The 19622-nt window shown below is 49.9% G+C and overlaps 1 protein-coding gene across 1 annotated transcript in view; it reads left to right on the forward strand.

Annotated features, from left to right (window-relative positions):
• FYB1 (FYN binding protein 1) overlaps positions 1-18017 on the forward strand; it is a 67416-nt gene extending 49399 nt beyond the window's left edge. The window contains exon 2 of the mRNA XM_028530152.2: positions 16785-18017. Coding sequence (XP_028385953.2) covers positions 16785-18017 — 1233 coding nt within the window. The remainder of the gene's footprint in view (positions 1-16784) is intronic.
• The last annotated feature ends 1605 nt before the right edge of the window (positions 18018-19622 follow it).

Raw genomic sequence — 19622 nt, forward strand, 5'->3', positions numbered from 1 at the left:
CCTCCCCACCTTTTAACTAAACTGATAGAGAGGTAATGAAAAGAAGAGGAGGAGCCTCTCACTCTGCCCCCTATCGGCTGTGTGACTTTGGGTGAGCCACTTAACCTCTCTGGGCCTCAGTTTCCTCCACTAAAATAGTGAAGATAATCCTAGTACTAACCTCATATAGCTGTTGTGAGTATAAAATTCCATACCTTTACCGTGCGTTCCTGTGTGATAATAGATTGTTGATATTTGCCGTTTAAATATTTTGTCATCAGAGAGAGATTCTTCTGGGTAGGGAGATCGATGGGCACGTGAGCACAAGGCAAAGTCAGGACTGTGCTTCCGTGCCCCTGCTGAGGCCCTGTCGGGAGAGGCGCCGTGCGGACCAGTGCTCCTGCACCTAGAAGGTGAGGCACAGACTCTAAGTATTATAATGCCCCAAGAAATTAATGCTAAGTGATAGGCGAGGGGGAGGAGGAGGAGGCTGTGTTTTCCAATAAAAACCACATCTTTAGGGGATTAAAGGTGATCAGGAACGTCAAAGGAATTGCGCTGTAATGAGCAGACACCCTGGAGACGTCAGTCTTCTGCTGCAAACAGCAAAGCCTGGGAGGGGTTCGTTTCTCTTGGGAATTTATTTTAAAGGCTCACACCCACGCTGCCTGCTTGTCATGCCTCCCCATGTGTTTAAGTGCCATTGGGTTTCCAATGCTCCCCAGCTCCTGCCTAAATCCAGAGGCCCGTTTCCTGCACGCCGAGCTCTGGAGAGCTGGTTTCTGGAAAAGCGCCTCATCCCAGAAAGTGACGGCTGCCCCATGGGGCGGTCACACTGACACCTAGTGGTCCGAATGCTAAACGCAGGCGATTGCTTTGAAACTTTGGCTAGTCTTCATGTGCCTTAAAAATCATGTTTCCGCCGTTGGTAGGTGTCCCGTGTTAACAAGAGGCAGAGTTCAGGGGCAGTAGACAGCATATTTCACTTGTCCGATGTGTCAGCAGGGGCCGCCTCTGGGTGACCATTCCAAGAACAAGAGTGCGGGGGGGGGGGGGGGGGGGGGTAAGATGGTGGCCCGTTGGCCTGGTTTAGGCTGCGGTCCCAGGGGCTGTGGTTAAAAAAAAACAGTGGCTCCAGAATGAAGATCTGAGTTTGACCAGGGGCCCTGCCACTCGACAGCTTTGGTTCTTGGGTGAATTACTGAACTGCCCCCTGCTTTGGTTTCTGTATCTGCAAAGTGGGGCGAAGAGTTAACTTCTTCATGGTTTTCTGTGAGCTCCGACTGCAAGAGGCAACCGGCAATGCCCCTGCTGACACTGGACGGTGTTTGAGAGAAAGTTGCCCTGGATACCGTGGCCCCGCCCCCTCTCAGGTCACGCCGCACAGGATGGTGGGAAGCCCAGTGGATATACAAGGACCCAGATTCAAGTCCTGCCACTAATAGCTGTGTGACTTTGGACAGCCCACTTTGCTACGGGGGAGATACCAGAGTCAGGGGATGGCCCCCTCCCTCGAGCTTGTCCCTCGGTTCTTGCCTCACTCACAAGAGACAAATTCAAGGGAGAGACGAACACGCGTAGCAGAAATGGGATAGCAAATTTACTTATGACACCCATATGGGTGCAAAGCTGCAAGCAGGCCCCCGGCTAGTCTGAATGCCCCGCATATGGAGGAAATGAAGTTGTGAGTGAGTCTGTTAGTGAGTTCGATCTGTACACTTAAGCCAAGGCGACAAGTGGGTGCTCATCTAATCTGATGTGCCAACTACTGGGGTTCAAGGATTATATACTTTAGTCAGTTTCTGGGCTCCACCTCCTTCTCCCCCTTCTAAACCTTGGGAATAACGTACAGCTGCAAAGGATTCTTTCTCAGCTAGTGAAGGCTCTTTGTCTTAGTGAAATCGCTACAGAGGTTCCCTTTTCCAGCACAGAGCCTCAAGGATGCCCCTCCTCCTGCGCCATCCCTGCCTGTGATGTTCGGAACACCCAGCAATCTCACAGGACCAGGCTCGGAACTGCTGAGTCAGTGGGTGAGGCAGGTCTCCCCCCCGCCTCTCCGCCGTAGTTTACTGCCCTAGCCTACCTAACAACTGACCCTGTTTCCCTTCCTGTAAAAGGAAGAGCTTGAATTCACTGGTGTTTGGGGATTTTTTCTTTCTTTCTGAAACACTGTGGTTCTAAGGGAAGGCTTCCAATTAAAATGGTCTACTTTTAAGGCCCATTTTGATTGCCTTTCTTTTTTAAAAAAAATTTTATTTATTTATTTTTAGAGAGGGAAGGGAGAGAGAGAGAGAAAAAACATCAATGTGCGCTTGCTGGGGGTCATGGCCTGCTACCCAGGCACGTACCCTGACTGGGAATCGAACCTGTGACACTTTGGTTCGCAGCCCGCACTCAGTCCACTGAGCTATGCCAGCCAGGGCTGATTGCCTTTCTTTTTATCAAAGCCCAGGGTCCAGCATGTCCAAGCATTCATTTACACAGTTGCCAACTAATAAAAAGTGAGGGTTGGCATTCCCTCGGGATCAGCCTCCAGGAACAAACCAAGTGTGTGTTTGGGCCGGAATGAGAACCCCCCCCAGCAGAAGTTGGTCTGGGCTTTCTCTGATGGATTTGGAGGGTTCAGGGCTTGTCCTGGTAGTCTCTGCCTCTGCTAACCAGCCTCTGTAGACAGACAGGAAACCAGCAAAACTACTGAGCTGTGCAAATTCAGTGTGTGCTGATTAATAATATTTGTTCCGCTGATGCCACGGGTGTTGGTCAGACCAGTCCCTGACCTGCTGAGAGCAGATTTGGTGCCACCAGAGCCCTCCTGCTGCATGTGACTAGTTCCCCACTCTGCCCTTCCAAGCCGGGGGTGACCCCAGCAGGGCCACCCAGAGAAGGTGATCATGCAACAAGATTTTCGGCCCTTCATCCTAAACCTCATCCATGCAGGTGCTCCAACATTCATAGAAAGACAACACAAAAGCACTGTGGACCTTTGCGAGAGTCGGGGTACTCGTCTCCTGTGGTTGCTGTAACAGGTGACCACAAATTCGGTGACTTAGGACAACAGCAATGTTCCAGAGGCAGAATTCTGAACTCAGGGTGTTGAGAGAGCCGGCTTCCTCCAAACGCTCTGGGGGAGAAGCCATTCCTCACTTCCTCCAGCGGTTGGTGGGTCCAAGCATGGTGGCTGCATCATTCCAATCTCCGTCTCTGTCTCTGTCTTCACAGGACTTTGTCCTCTCCTACCTTGTCTTGTGTATCTTATAGGGACATTTGTCATTAGATTTAGGGAAATCCAGGATGATCTCCTCATGAGATCCTTAATTGCATCTGCAAAAGCCCTTTTTCCAAATAAGATCACAGTCATAGATTTAGAGACATGGGCTTATCTTTTTAGGGGGCTACCATTCAGCCCACTTAGTAAGTGTAGGAGATAGAGAGAAAACGTATGAAGTCATTAACACCTGCACCCCAACCCCGTTCACCCGTGCTGAGTCAGAGTAGCCCTGAAAAAAACCCAGTCCTTGCAGTTAAATTTCTTCCACATTGTTAGTTGGAGACGATCGATAAAGACGTGAGGATCAGAGCAAGAGAGACCCAGGACCCCAGCAGACCCAGGGTTTCTTCACCATGGGCAATGCCCCACGAGATGCCCGCCCTCCCTGTAGCAGCCGGGCTGGCGGGGCCGCATGCTCCATGGAGAAGCCCGGGAGGGCTGGCGGGAGGGGCTGGGCCACGGAGCACGTGCAGCTGGGAAAGCGTCCCCGAAGGACGACCCCGCCACACCCTCTGCCGCCCTGTCCTCCCCCTCAAGAGACCTCTCAGAACTCCTCGTTTGCCCTCTCGGGCCAGAACTCACTTCAGCCAGTGAGGCGCGCCTGTACCTCTCAAGTATTTTCATCGTTTTTACGCATGTGAGAACGTCGGCATTGGCCCATTGTTACATGCCAGCCACACTTAAGTCATTTACAATGTTTTACAAGCTTTAAAAACTGTTTTGAATAAAATAAAAATTTTGCTGGACCATAAAGTGTCCACATATAAGCATGACTCACTGAAATGCCACTTTCTGCTCCCTCTCGAGTCCCTTCCATTGTCTCTTCCAAGCGCTCCCACTTAGACAAAGGGAAAAAAAAACACTGAAGCAATTGTGTTATGTATAAAAAGTTTTCATTTAACTTAACAATTCTCCAAATGCTGGTTAACTCTTTTTCCTAAATGTTTTTATTGTGGTCAAATTTATGTAACATAAGAATCTGCCTTTTAAATCATCCAAGTGTACAGTTCTGTGGCCTTACGCACATTTGCATCGTGCGGCCACCGCCACCTTCGCACGGAGAGTGTTTTCTCTGTGCCCAGCGGGGACTCTGTGCCCGGGAAAGCCCACCTCCTCTCCCCGCTGCCCCTCAGTCCCTGCACCCACCACTCTACCCTCTGTCCCTATGAGTGTGACCACTCGAGGCAGCTCGGATAAGGGGGACCATACAGCGTTTGTCCTCTTGTGACGGGCGGTTCCCTTAGCATCAACCTTGTCTCCAAGGTTCATCCATGTTGGGGCATGTATCAGAATTCCCTTCCTTTTTAAGACAGATAGTGTTCCATGCCATGTATGTAACACATTTTGGGGGGTTTTTTTCCATGTCTCCATTGACCACACTTGGGTTGCTTCCAGCTTTTGGCTACTGAGAGTCACGCTGCTACAGACGCGGGCATATAAACATGTATTCGAGACCCTGCTTCCTTTGGCGTATGTTCAGAAGTGGGATTGCTGGGTCCTGTGGTGACTCTACTCTCAGTCTTTTGGGGACTCACTGCACTGTTTTCCACAGCAGCCGTTGTGCCTGCACCATTTTACTCTCCTTACATCACTGCCTGTGGTTCAATGTCTCCGTGTCCTCGCCAACACTTGTTACTTTTTGGTTTTTGACAATAGCCATCCTCTTGGGTGTGAACTGGTGTCTCATCATGATTGCAATGTTTCATTAAAAGGAAAATTATTTTTTAAAGGTTTTATTTATTTATTTTTAGAGAGGCAAGGGAGGGAGAAAGAGAGAGAGAGAGAGAAACATCAATGTGTCGTTGCTGGGGGTCATGGCCTGCAACCCGGGGATGTACCCTGACTGGGAATCGAACCTGCGACACTTTGGTTCACAGCCCGAGCTCAATCCACTGAGCTACGCCAGCCAGGGTGAAGAAAAATTATTTTAAAACAATAGGCAAATCTCTGTGGTATTGTTATTCTTTAAAAAAAACCACTTCAGTCTTAGAAAATTATAGAACAGAAAGGAATTTGGGTTTCATTTTGTATTTCAGTTCTTTGATTCTACCATAGAGGTAACACATATTTTTTTTGGCTTGTCCATCATCTAGACAGAAAAGCTTATTTTGTATGAATACATTGACATCGATCTGATTTTTCCCACGGAACTCCCCAAATCATAGTCCCATTCCCTAGTTATATTGGCTCACACCCTTCAGCCTCTCTCTGGTCAGGAGTCTTAAGCTAAAGCCAGGTTAGTAATAAAGCATGCCAGGCACCAATGGTTGAACCAGAACGGTGCCCCAGGCCGATGAACTGCCAGTTGGGTGACTCATGCCTCTGACTCTACGGAATAGTTTGGGGGAAAGAGACCTGATGTAGCCGCCTGCCTAAACATGCCACCCCTGCAGCAACGCGCACAGACCAAACATCAGAGCAGCAAGCAAGACCGTCTTCTCTTAGTTTCTGTTCCCTGTCCAGATTGCCTCCGATGCCTCTAAGTAAATCAGAATGTTCGGACTCAGAGCCCTAGGTCCCCTATGCCAGACTCTGTCCCCTTGCTCATGGCAGATGTGCCAGGAGCAGCACCAGGGGCAGGACACAACTGCTAACACGTCACCTGCAATGACTAGGCATTGTTGGACAGGAGGTCAATGCCTAGGGCTAATGGAAAACTTTTGGGATCAGAAGAAAACTGTTAAAACTTTTGTGTGCGAGCTGAGAATTCAAACTCAAAATAGTAACTAGACGAGAAAAAAAGTGATGATTTCTATGGTGTGTTTGGGCAAACCCAGAATTTAGAGTCAGAAAACCTGTGTTTAGTTCTCCTTTCTACGGCATGCTCGCATTCAGTTTGCCCTTCTGTAAAAATAACCATGCTTTAGTGGATTGAGCGCAGGCTGTGAACCAAGGTGTCAGAGGTTCGATTCCCAGTCAGGGTACATGCCTGGGTGGTAGGCCATGACACCCAGCAACCTGCACATTGATATTTCTCTCTCTCTCTATCTCCCTCCCTTCCCTTTCTAAAAATAAATAAATAAAATCTTTAAAAAAATAAATAACCACACTTTGAGACAAATGAGATATTGTATGTACAGTTTTACTTTAAAATGATTAATAGTTCTAATAATAAAATTAGCAATAAGTGTATAATTCCAAACTCCAGCATTTTTTGCTAACTATACAATCATACATGTTTTTTGTTTTTTGGTGGGTGGAGGTGGAGAAGTGTTGAGATCATTTGTACTCTGGAATAAGTGACCTTAACAAAGCACAAACTTTAAACTAGATAGTGGCAAAGGGCCACATACTAGATCTAGCACCTCTGTAAGGAGTCACCAGCCATCTCAGAGTAAAATGAAGGAATGCGTGAATGAAAGGGGAGTGAAGACCCAGAGTAGCGGAAGCCATGAAGCCCCTTGGAAAGGTGAGGGGCCGTGGGAAAAGGGTGGCTACGTGCTAAGAACAGGAGATACACCATGAAAAGCTTGAAATGTCAAACATCATAATTTTAACAAGAAAAGGTGCGACCCGCAGTAAGGAGCCAAAGGTGACACAGTGACAAAGGTGAGCGGAAACCGCTCCTCGCAAGGCGGAGTCTTGTTGCTGTGACTCGTAAGGGAGAAACCGTGAAGGAAGGGGTGTGAGGTGGTTCTAGTTTTCACCCCAATTACTCAACAGTGAAGGCGTTTTCTCCAAAGGTTACAAGGAGAAGAGGTAGAACGGGAATAGAGGAAGTTAGGGGGAGGGTCTCATGTCACCCTAACACGTAGGGTGAGGCTTCAAACTACCACCCAGCTCTGTTTGTGGAATCTCCCCTGGCCCTGCATTTCCAAGGTCTAACCCGTACTTTCCTCGGCTCAACCCTGTGGACACCCATTGCATTGAGTAGCAGCTACCACCTGCCCTGCTTCAGCTGGTGGAAGCCTTCCTCTGGGCCGTTTACTTCACACAGAACTTTTCACATGCTGGGAAGGAAGTCTCTAGAAAACCCCACAGATGGCCTCATACCCCCTCCCCCACCCCACTCCATGTGCAACGTACACTTTCGGTTTCTGACTTCTTGTCAAGCACAGAGAAGGAACTCACAGCCCAGAACGTGTGTGTGTGTGTGTGTGTGTGTGTGTGTGTGTGTTCAGAGGGACACAGGAGGCTGGAAAAGAGGCAGAGTAATATCTCTATTGTGTTTATCCCAGTGCTGAACAGCAACTGTCTCTACCATCAGACATTTTTATTTCAAATGTCAGTGTTTTTGGCAAAGTGATTTTCTTTGGGTGCTTCATACTATATTTCTATGTGAAAATAAAATAACCACAAGAAGTAAGAGATGAAATTAAGCTCTCTTTGCCGCGACAGAGTTGAAGGTATAGGAAAAAAATGGAAGGACTTATATTGTATTATGGTGTGTGTGCATTAAATATTACGCTAAAATTCAAATAAGCCATTAGTAATGTATTTATGAAAACTGTTCTCAATGTGCATTAGTCAACATGTAAATAACTCTTCTCCAATTTGGTATACGTAGTTAATGCAGGCTAAGCGAATTATATCCTAAGCAAACGTAAGTTAAATTTGCAGGAAAACAGCCCTGGCTGGTGTAGTTCAGTGAATTGAGCTCAGGCTGCGAACCAAAGTGTCGCAGGTTCGATTCCCAGTCAGGGCACATGCCTGGGTTGCAGGCCATAACCCCCAGCAACCGCACATTGATGTTTCTCTCTCTTTCTCCCTCCCTTCCCTCTCTAAAAATAAATAAATAAAATCTTTTAAAAAATTGCTGGAAAACTATATAAAATAGAATAACAAAAAGAAGTGGTTTCAGGACCATTCTGTTGTTCTATACGATCTGCATCCTGTGTTTCCTACCACCATTCCATCGGCACCAAGAAGTCAAAACCTTGGAGCAGAACTGGTTTGAAAAACACCCGCAGTGTCACATGGGACCTCTTCATCATCCACAGTGAGCAGTGGGAGGCCGCAGCAAAGTCAGCTGTGTTTGTGCAGAAGCTGTCTGGTTGGAGAACCACGAAGAGAAGGTCCGAAGGTTAGGTTCGTATCACGGTGGTGACCCTCAGGCTCTCGGTCTTTAAAGACGGAGGCTACACAAACCCCACCTGGTCAGTACCCCTTGAGAGTTCAGGGTGACACAGTCTTTGGACGGTGGGCCGTGCTGCCCAAGCTTCAGCACTGGCTGAACGAGCTTGCGCCCTCTGCTTCAAATCACCCTCGAAAGGAAAGTTCAAGGGAACCCAGTGGGGACCAGGAAAGGATCAGAGCAGCAGGGCCCTGAGATAGCTCAAGAGGGGATGCTGATCCTCCGTGACATCTGCCGAGGTTTTCTGCCAAGGTGCCCGGGCCGTTTCCTGAGGGGAGCCACACGCGGCACCCAGAGAGACCCTGCCCTGCCACCTGCTCTCTTCTCACAGGCCCCCGACAGCACAAAGCCACCACTGAGGTCGCCTGGCGTCCCGTCTCCACCCTCAGAGGCCACCAAAAAAACTGCCAGGGGTTGCCACAGTCAGGGCTAACACGAGCTCCTCCGGCCCAGCCCGGCCCTTGCCCGGCGGCAGCAGGCTGCTCCTCCCCAGCAGCGCAGTCTGCGGTGAGAGGCACGTTCCCACATCCTCTTGAGCAGGGGCCTGGTGCTCCCTCCAGCCCTGGAGCAGAGGCTGAGAGAGACGGGGCTCTTCAAACATGCCTTAAGAAGCCTGGGAGGTCCTTTCTCCCACCCCTGTCTCTGTGATAACTCTGGTGAAATTCAAGGGAAGTCAGCCACTATGTTTAACACACACGGGGTGGCCCAGAACTCAGTTCACGGTTGTGAGTGCCTGAAACGCAGTGTGCTCTCGTACTGTCCGTCATTAATGATGGTAGTGTTTTCATGGGGACGAGGGCAAGCCTGCTCCTGCCCCGCCCGGCACTGTGGGAAGGGCGGCCTCGGGGCGGTGCCTGTTCCGGTGGGTGGGGGCCGAGGTCCCTGCGTCTCCACCCCTCCAGGGAAACAGGCACCCACAGGAAGCACATCCATCATTAGACAGTGCAGGGCAGACGAGGACGGAAGTGTCCACGGCAGTTTCACGGAGGAGGGCGGTGGAATTCACCACCCACCGCCACCTGCAGGGTTTGGACACAAGTACTGCCTCTCAGCCGGCTTCCACGGGCTCTGTTTTTACAGCTAAAACAATTACTTTTGTTATGTAATTGCTAACCATAAAGAGCTTTTTAGAAGTTTATTTTTCAGATTAAAACGGTTCTCTGTTCCAAGTTTACTAGGTATAGCAAATCAAGTCTCTCTCTAGACAAAAAACAACTTACTACTGTGCGTGTGCACGCAGGTGTGTGTGTGTGCATGTGTGTGTGTGTGTGTGCATGTGTGTGCACAGTGCATGTCAGTGTGGGTGGGCGTGTTCAGAGGACATGACCGTGGGGGACGTAGCTGTTCTTGGCTTTAAGCTGGGCAACATAAACCAGCGAGGCTGAAGGCTATTGCTCAGTGAAAGTCTGAGCTGCTTGAGTCCCTTCCAGATTTTTACCAGCCTCTCTCGACCTCAAAGATGGTAAGTTTTCCTGGCTTCCAGGAGAACTTTTCTGTCTTCTCAGTCTTTTTGTTACTCCTCCTGGTCAATCGACCCTTGGCTGCGTGGACCGTGAGTTTGAGCAACACGAGCCGTCACCCCAGCAGCCCTCACCTGCCTACTTCCCCATTCCAAACACCTGCTTACAGTTTCTGATGACTTGCAAGACTGGGGCTCGTTTCCCGGAATCTTCTGTCTTTACTGCTACACCTCCTTGCAGCCTCCTATTATCCCCGGAGGCCACTATACCTGCGGCCCCGTTCTGGGTGGTGGTGGTGGGAACTAATTTTGTTCCATAAGACAAGCCAGCAGTTTGGACCGAATAGCTATGGGTACTGACATGTTATCTCAACATAACAATTAAAAACACCCACATGTGCCTTGGCTGGCATAGCTCAGTGGATTGAGCATGGGCTGCAAACCAGGCATCGCCGGTTCAATTCCCAGTTGGGGCACATGCCTGGGTTGCAGGCCATGGCTCCCAGCAACCGCACATTGATGTTTCTCTCTCTCCCCCCGCTCTCTCTCTCTCTTTCTCTCTCCCTTCCCTCTCTAAAAATAAATAATAAATAAAATCTTTAAGAAAAACCCACATGTACCAACATTAATTAATGGTGAAAGTGAGAGACAAAGAGACAGAAAAAGAGGAAGAGAGAAGAAAGGAAGGAATAGAGAGAGAAAGAGACACACCAGTTTGGGTCAACTATTGCTACTTACTGTCTCCCTCTTAATGAAAAGCATTACATGCACTCAAGTAAAATCAATTTCTTTTCTTTTTCTACGGGTTTTATGTAGAGAATGCTGAATGAACTCAAAAGAGTCTGTGGGTTGTGGCTAGAAACAAATGATGAAGATTTATTGAAGGGTCTGAGAGTGTGTAACCTGAGAACACAGCTAGGCAAAACCCCAGAAACATTCCAAAGAAAAAGAAAAGTTAACAATTTTTATGGTAAAAAGTACATTCCTGAGAATCATCAGTCCTACACTGACTGGCCCAAGATGGGTCCAGGACAGTTATCAGTCAGAGGTCAGCGGGTCTGGGGGAGGGATGCCAGGTGGTCTGGTCACACCTGTGGGTCTGGATAATAGACGTCAGGGGCCTGGATACCTACGTCCTTCAGGGTGCGATCAGGTGGTCATCTGGAGGTCTTGTGTATGTCCAGGTGTACGTCCAGATCTTGTCACGATACTGGTAAGTTCAAAAACTAGTTTCCACACTAGTTAGAACAAGAGTATAGTCTTTCCTCATGCCTCGACCCTCATAACGCTAATAATTTTAGCGGCCTGGGTAAAGTGACTTCATTGTATGTAGTCCCTGTCTTCACTCTTTTCTCAGGAAAAATACCAGTATCCATTAGAGTGGTTCCTTCTCCTCGTGCATGAATTACAAAAGTGACACGGGCACAATTTCAGGAGGTAAACTCAGGCTTCGTAGTTATTTTAAATGTATTAAATATCCATGACCCACGGATGTTTTATTTCTTTTGTGTTTTACAAAATCAGATTTGACAGAGATGAGACTTTCAAAGATCAGGACATTTAAAAACAACCTGTAGTGGTAGCCTTTGTATTATTTAGTCTCTTCATAGGTTTTAGAGTGTGCTCTAGTATTAAAAATTAAAAGCAATAGACTTTGGCCGATACGAAAGCAGTCGTGAGGATGTAAAGCACAGCACAGAGAATACCGTCAATAACATCGCCGTAACTGTGTGTGGGGTAGGGGGTGGTTAGACTTAGCAGGGAGATGACTCCGTAAGTTACATAAATGTCTGGTCACTGTGTTACACACCTGAAACTAGCATCATATCGTATGTCGATTGGAATTGAAAAATCAAAAATATGTGTTATTTTTAACAAAGCAAACATTCTGGTAAGGGGTTTGCAGTGATTCAGGAGCAATCGGGCTGGCCTGGGGCTTCTCGACTGCAGCGGACTTTGGACTTCGGACGCTCGGCTCTCTGCTGTGGGGAGCTGCCCGTGCCCTGCGGGTGTGGGCGGCTCCCCGGGCTCTCCTCTCCAGGCGCCGAGAGCGCTCCCCCTATCGGTCATTTCCACCAGAAAGCGTCTGCAAACCTTGCCAAAACTGCCCCCAGCTGAGCGCTGCTGGGTTTGCCTAATGCCCGAGATGGATTAAAAAGCACTAACACTGTAGAAATAAACCCAAACCCTGCTATCCATAATAGTTACAGAGTATTCTCAGTCTTCCCTAGGAAAATATAACAATGAATTAGCTGTAAAAGGAAGCATTGTCCTCATGTCTGTCCTAAACGCCATCTCGGCCTTCGTGTGAGTACGTACTTGATTTCCGAGCTTTATGCAGGTTGCTAGAAATGAGAAAAGACTCCGCGATTCTGGAGATGGCTACCAGAAATCAGAGGAAGTGTTTGCTGACAGCCGTCTTCCCAGGGGCTATAGCAGGGGTGGTGAGGTCACACCAGGGAAGGTGGACAATTCTCAGGAAGTGTGAACTCTATGGAGGACTAAAGACATTTCGGTTGGATCAAGAGCATCTGTACAATTACATCTGCGTAATGGCCAAGCAATGTTACAGTTTGGGCTAAATATTACGTATGCACATCAACGGAAATAGTTAATGAATTGCTTTGAATGACTTGGGGGGCGGAAATCCAAACAATCTAAGATGAAATGTTAGTTTTACTTAAACTGTCTTAAGCTCTGCAGTTTTCCGGACCATGACATACATCTTCTTAAGAATAAATAGAGGCTCAATCTTAGAATCATTAAAAGTTAAAAAAGGTCCTATAAACTAACATGAGGTGTCCATCACAGGGGAAACTGGATGAACAGTACATGAGCACTCTCTGCACTGCCTTTGCAAGCTTTCCATAGGTCTAAAACTGCTCAAAAAAATAAAGAAATAAAGTCTATTTTAAAAAGATTCTGCAAATAATATGCACTGATAAAGATCCATTGGCACGGGAAATAAGCAGAGTTAACAGAAAATTTAATGACTGGAATTGCATGGGCATTAAGCAATCAAAATAGTTCTGACCATATGTCCAGCTGCACTGGTATGTAGCAGCTGATCATCATTTCAGGAAAAAAAAAAGCAAAGTGCAAAATTGGGGTTTCCATTTGTGCAAAAAGTGGGAACAGGCAGGCTGTGCGTATACATATCTATATGTATTTGTGCATGCGTAGCTTAGATATACACATAAGAAACTGATGAAATGGTTGCCTCCAGTGAGGAACTGGGTGAGTTTACCATTTAATTTGTTATTTACAGCAGGTCAGTTTTGAGAGAAAAAAGGAACATTATTATTATCCCAGGGCAGCAGGCACGAGCTTGTGGTGCACTGGTCAGTCCAGATGCATCATCTCCCGAAACTGGGGGACCGGGGCTTGGAGGTTCGGGGCGTAGAGCAGGCTTACTTTCCACTCCGTGGCACAATGGCACATCGCTCCTGCTCTGTCTTTTACTTTTATCTTTTAAGTAAAATGAGCCCTAGGAAATGGAATGGGTATGCAACCTACGATGAACTCAGAATGGGAGGATGTCCAAAAAAAACGATCATTTTTGACTTTCTGTTGTCATCATTAAGGAAGACACATGGCTATTATTGCTAGGAGTAAGGGAAAACCGGGGTGTTAAAAATGTATCTAACACACTTCCTGACAATGACAACAACCTAAAGCTCAACGGCCAGCGCAAGTGATGATTAAACAGTCGGGTTCGGGCCGTTGATTCGCCAGACACATGAGTCAGCCCAGGTGCTGTTCCTGCTTCCGCAGCGTCTTCCCCAGCAACGGGCTCTCTTGGAGCCCGCCCCTCAGCAGCCAGTGAGAAGTTTCAGAGTGAGCTAAACCAAACTCGAACACCGGAACTCCGTTCTATTATCCGGGGCTGCGCTGGTTTCAGCCCCATTGACTTAAAACTAGGACGTAACAATTGTAACTTCACAAGTTGGTCACCTGGAGAAAACGTTATTATATGACTAGTGAATTAGGAAAAAACAACCGTGGCAGACATGCAATTGTTGAACTTAGAACTTGACACACGGGAACCCATTCGAGCCTGCTTTGAAAAACAAAACCCTGTGGGAAACAGGCGCTGTTATTATTATTTGCATTTTATCAATGGAGAAAACTGAGTCCCAGAGGGGGTAGATCACGTGGCTAGGAAGGGGTAAGCAACGTCAAGGTTTGAACCCACGTCGATGATCCCAGAGCTTGTGGTATTAACCAAGACGTCATCCTGCCCCCTGGGTCGGGGGTGACATCTAAGAGACAAGTTCTGAATCAACCACATCCATAGTTTCTCCGTTAAAACCAGGACGCAGAGTGTGACCGTGGGTCAGAGCGTTTCCTGGGATTTCCCCCACAGACTTTGAGATGACAGGCCGCTGTAACTAAGGAGGATGTCCCTGAAATCCTCCGGTTTCTGTTCCTCCCCAACAAGGTGGAAGAGACGGACTCAATGATCTCTCCGGCTTGGCTCCTTCCGTGAACACAGGAAACCCTGCTCGGTGCCAGGCGCGGAGTGCTGTGCTTTAGGAATATTAATTGTGTTTGTGATCCCTGACAGCCCTAGGACGTGGCATCAGTATGCCCGAGACAGAGCTGAACAGCGCAAGGCCCAGAGAGTTTGCGTGTCTTGCCCTAGATGACAGAGCCAGCAAGATTCACACCCAGGCGGTCTGGCTCCTGAGTCTGTGTTATTAATCTCTCCGCTAGGCAGCCTCTTGGTATAAAGTGTCGAATAAATTCTAGACCTAGAGTCTGAATGACGGAACACAGAGTAAGTGTAGACATAAAAGAATTCTTCCCCAGAGACAGACTGTCCTCCAGGTGGGGAGTGGTTTTCGTAAGGTTGCCTCTTTATGCTGTTTGGAGTTCCCCATGGCTGTGCTCCCCCTGGGGGCCCAGAGCAGGACCCATCTTCTCCTACCCCCACCTCCACCCCCACCCCCACTCCCAGCACCCAAACTCTCCCTGGTCCACTGTCCTCCGCCCTGAGGCCTTCGGGGGTTGACTGAGGTTTTGAGGAAATCACGGGGATTACAAAAGACGGTCAAGGGAAGCAAGGTAGAAAACAAGATATTTTCAGCAACTCAGGTACGGGGTTGGAAATAAAGGAGCAAAATCCAAGCTGGCAAACGTTTCTCTCATCCGGTTTTCATTTCCTGCCCGGGTTCCTTACCCTCAACCCGCGAGTACCCGCGCACCGCGGTCTGGTCCGGAGACAGACTCCTGCTGTGGAGGACTTCTCCTTAAAATCAGTTGCTGTTCACAGTGTTCAGCCCAGTGCCGACCCTCACTGCCCAAATAGACATTGCAACCCTGGCCCTGGTCCCGGCGTTGTGGGGACACGAAGAGGGAGGAGACGGTTTCTGGGTTTTGGAAACTTGAACGGCCCCGAGTCTGCCTCCCTGTGCTCACGGTTCCTGGCTGCGAGTCCTTGAACTTGCTTCTTCACATTCCCCTGAATCACAGTTTCCATCTGCCGAGCCCCACATGGCGGGGGCCAGGCAAACGCTCTACAAATTCCATCTCCGATGCGCATGACGATTCTGGCAGGCCTGTGTCGTTGTCCCCATTTTACAGATGATGCAACTGAGGCCCAACCAATAAACCCAGTTCTCATGATCTCTCCATGGTCCTGCGGTTCTCAGCTCACTTTTCTCTCCTGGGAAGTGGAGTTAGATGGTGCCATCCCCCCGAAGCACGAGATGGGCCACCCAGGTCACACGCTGAATGGTGGTGCTTGCTGTCAGGAAGGAAGCAAGCTGTTCAGGGGGGCCTGGAGAGGCACTGACGGGGTACATGAGCTGACAGCACTGAGTGACTCTTCCCAGCCGGACAGGATCTGGTTTTGTGGTGTTCGCGCCGGGCCCTGAGAGAGAGCGTGTGCTCGGATGTGTAGCAATGAGCCGGGCGGCCGGGGGAGTGAGAAAAGGTTTCTAGGTCAGTTTTAAAGCACAAAAATAGAAAGGGTGATGACCAGACGTGTAACTTCAATGATTTTTTAAGGCTTCAGATTTTCAAATGTTCTGAAAGAACTAGAATAGTCTGGAAGACCTTGCTGATGAGAAACAGACCAAACGCAGCGTGAATTCTACCAGACTAGAAGGGATTGTCCCCCACAGAAGAGGGGGACTGGCTGCTCTCCTCACTGAGCAGTACCCGAACCCTAGGCAGGGAGGACAGGCCCTGAGGAGCAGGACTTCAGAGAAGGAGTGACAAATGTCATTACCGAAGAGATAAGCCCGGAGAAAGGAGAGGTCTGGATGATGACACATCCCAGCCAGTCTCTGCATCCTTGTCCCCTCCCCCGAGCACCCTAGACCACCCCCCCCCAGGCAGGACCCACCCTGGAAGGGTGCACACTCTGCCCGCTAGTCTGGTCCCAGGTGTATCACTGTACACAAGTAAGTAGAAAAGCTTTGTATCACTCGCACATAACAATGAGTGGCTCCTTCTGTCCCATCCCTTTGTTAGCACGCAGGCAGGCCTGCCGTGCGCTGGGCAGAGAGAACGCTGACAAACCACAGGGATGTTAAACACGGCCATGCAGTCCAGGGTATGCAACCTAAGGGCTTGCTTTCATTTTCAGAGGGCGGTTTCTATCTCAGAGGCTCAGCTGTAAAATATGGGAGAAGTCCCTTGTTAGAAACGTCCATCTTTTTTCAAGTGACACACAATGGACAGCCACCCAGTGAGGAGTAACTCCAACAGGAGAGCCCGAGGCACAGGGACAGGAAAGGGGAACAGTAAGCGGTGACAAATAACAGTAAGCATGTCAGCCCGAGGCAACTGCGGGAGGGTGTGTACGACAGCCCTCCCCCTTCGAGAAGCGCTCACAACTTATTTTGCCATAGAGGAAGATAAAATGTTACAATATCTCACTGCCCAATCAGCAGCACGGCGGGCCTCAAACCAGGAAACCCTTTAAAGTGGAGTGTTTTAAACCGTGCAAGCGCTGCTTCTGGTTCTCAGCTGGTTTTTGTTCCCTGTGCTTGTAGGATGGGAAAGCAGATGTGAAGTCCCTGATGGCGAAGTTTAACACGCTGGGCAACCCCACGCAGGAGGTCAACAGCCGGCCCTTCAAAGTGGCGGGGCAGAACTCCCCGTCAGGCGTACAGGCGAGAAAGAACTTATTCGACAACCAAGGAAATGCCAGCCCCCCCACGGGACCCAGCAACGTGCCCAAGTTTGGATCGCCGAAGCCTCCTCTGGCAGTGAAACCTTCTTCCGAGGACAAGCCGGACGTGGAGCCCAAGCCCCCCTTCCTAAAGCCCACGGGCGCGGGCCCGAGGTTCGGGTCGCCCTCCCCGGCAGCCTCGGCCTCGGCCAGCAGGGGCCCGGAGGGGAAGGTGGAATTTCCCAGGCCTGCAGGCCTCAAGCCCACCAGCCTGCCCCGAGAAGACGCCAAGCCCGCCTTCCCGCGGCCTCCCGGGAACAAGCCTGCCCTGCCCGGTGCGAGCCAAGACCCTGACCTGAAGCCTCCAGGGCTGAAGCCCAAGTTTAACCCTCCGGCCCAGGAAAATGAGCAGAAGCCAGTGTTCCCCAAGCTGTCTGGCATCCAAGGCAAGTTCGTGTCCGCCTCCCAGGACCAGGACCCCAAGCCCCTCTTCCCCAAGCCCCCCTTTGGCCAGAAGCCATCCCTCAGCGTGGAGGACCCCCACGAAGCCGAGAGCCCCCCAAAGAATGCAGCGCTACAGAGAGGAGCCGTGGGCCCCCTGGGGGTCAAGCCCAAAGTGGGCCCTTTAAAGCCTGCAAAGGAAGACCCGGAAAATAGAGACCATGGAGGGGAGACGTCCAGTTCGCCTTTTCCTGGCGTCGTTCTGAAACCGGCGGCCAGCAGGGGAGGCCCGGGCCTCCCCAAAGGTGCTGAAGAAAGGAGGGAAGACAGACGGATAGATGCCGCCAAGAACATGTTCCTGAGCAAAATGAACCAAGAGGACCCGGCCTCTGGGGCCCCCCCTGCCAAGTTCCCAAAGACACCCTCTAAGGTGGCCGTGGCAGGGCCCTGGGGCCAAAGTCAGGAAAAGGAAAAGGGCGACAAGCACCCAGCCACCCCCAAGCAGAAGCCCCTGCCCCCCTTGTCCGTCCTGGGCCCGCCGCCCCCGAAACCCAGCCGGCCGCCGCAGGTCAACCTGTCGAAATTCTACAAAGCTGCCCCTGGAAACGGTGAGTTCCCTCGGTGTCTGTCTAACGCATTTTGCTCTGCTGCGGTGGTGGGGGGAATGTTTTAGCTCCTGGGGGAGGTCTGTCATCAGGAACACAACCATCGGCATAGGCTGTGGCTGCTCTGGCACGATCTCCCCCTGGTGCCAGAGGGCTGAGAGGAGGGTCTGGCTTTGGGGGGTGGGAGGAAGCACATCCATTGGGCTTGGTGTGTGGTTTGGCTTAAAGACCATCATTTCATTTACTTCCTTAGTTTGGTTTCATTTCTGTTGAATGAGACGGCAGCGGGTTTTCGCACTACCGCCACTCAGGAGTTGCACAGAAACATGGGTGAAACGCTAAGGCAGCGATTCTCAGAAGGGGCAGCTTTGACAGCCAGGGGGCATTTGGCAATGCCTGGAGGAGGTGCTGTTCATTGTCACAGCAGGAGGGTGCCACTGGCCTCTGGGGGGTAGAGGGCAGGGGTGCTGCCCCCCATCCTGCAGTGCCCGGGACAGCCCCTCACACCAAAGGAGCACCCGGCCCCGGAGTCAACAGTGCAGAGGTTCAGACCCCTCCTCCAAGCGACTGTGAGTGCCTGCAACCTCACCATACATGTCCTAAGCCCGATATTCAAACAAGAGAGAGCAGCGGGGCTCTTGTGCGTGATACTCTGTTTTCTGCTTTAGCTGTTTTCTACTTCTTACCATAATGCTTTCTGAACTTCTCTGACTCACAGAGTAGCACATAGCTAGGATAACAAGCCAGACAAACGGGTCTATCTTCTTCTGGCTGAATGGTTTATTTTCTCCCAGAGATGTTACCACGACACTGTGGCACATGCCCTCCCTGGGTGCTGAGAGACTGGGTAAAGATGGGTACCTCTGCATAGTGATGAGGGAAACTCACACGGGCCTGCAGTGTGAGTTTTAGTTAACTCACATGTTTTAGGCAAACAATGTGTAACCGTTGTTTACTGGGGGGATGGGAGCCAGTGACTATTGCACGATTAGCCACACTTTCCTCCTTACAGAAGTGTGGTCCCATTAAAGCTATTTCAGGCATAAAGGTTGTTTTTCTTTTCTGCTTCTGGAAAAGTATTTTGCAATATGGCATCTTCCTGGCATCGATATTTTCGAGTCGATCAACAGATGTGTGATCAAATCGTCCATTAATCCATCACGCAGGGGAGCTGGTGTGGAATGACCCCATGACCTTCTCGAAAGACTCGGGCTTGTTACACTGTGTCCTTCTCATCTGTCACCTTCTCGTTTTAATACTGACCTATAACTTAGAAGTGTTACTTTTGGGAGACCTTCTAAAAGGTCCCTTATCTCTCCTTCTTAGCCCTCCTGTACCTCGGATTGTAAAATGTTGCTCTCCCAGCCTCCATCCTATAGCTCTACTCCACCACGCCAAGGTAGCTGGCACGATGTCCAGCAGACACCCTTGGGAGCTAGCTTCCTTCTGTGCCCTCCACCCAGTTTCCACTCCACTCCCAGGTTTGGGTTGGGCACCGGGAACCAGCGACCCGGGGTCGTGCCATTGAATGAGCTCTCACGCACGCTCTTGCATCCCTCCTACGGGCTCTCCGGTCCTGTCAAAGTCAACACTGAGCTGGTTTTCAGCACAGTGCAGCTCCGAGGGACCCAGGTGTGATGGCTCAGTGTGAGGGCAGGTGCTTGCACTCGTCC

The sequence above is a fragment of the Phyllostomus discolor genome, chromosome 3 (assembly GCF_004126475.2).
Source record: "Phyllostomus discolor isolate MPI-MPIP mPhyDis1 chromosome 3, mPhyDis1.pri.v3, whole genome shotgun sequence".
NCBI classification, from domain to species: domain Eukaryota; kingdom Metazoa; phylum Chordata; class Mammalia; order Chiroptera; family Phyllostomidae; genus Phyllostomus; species Phyllostomus discolor.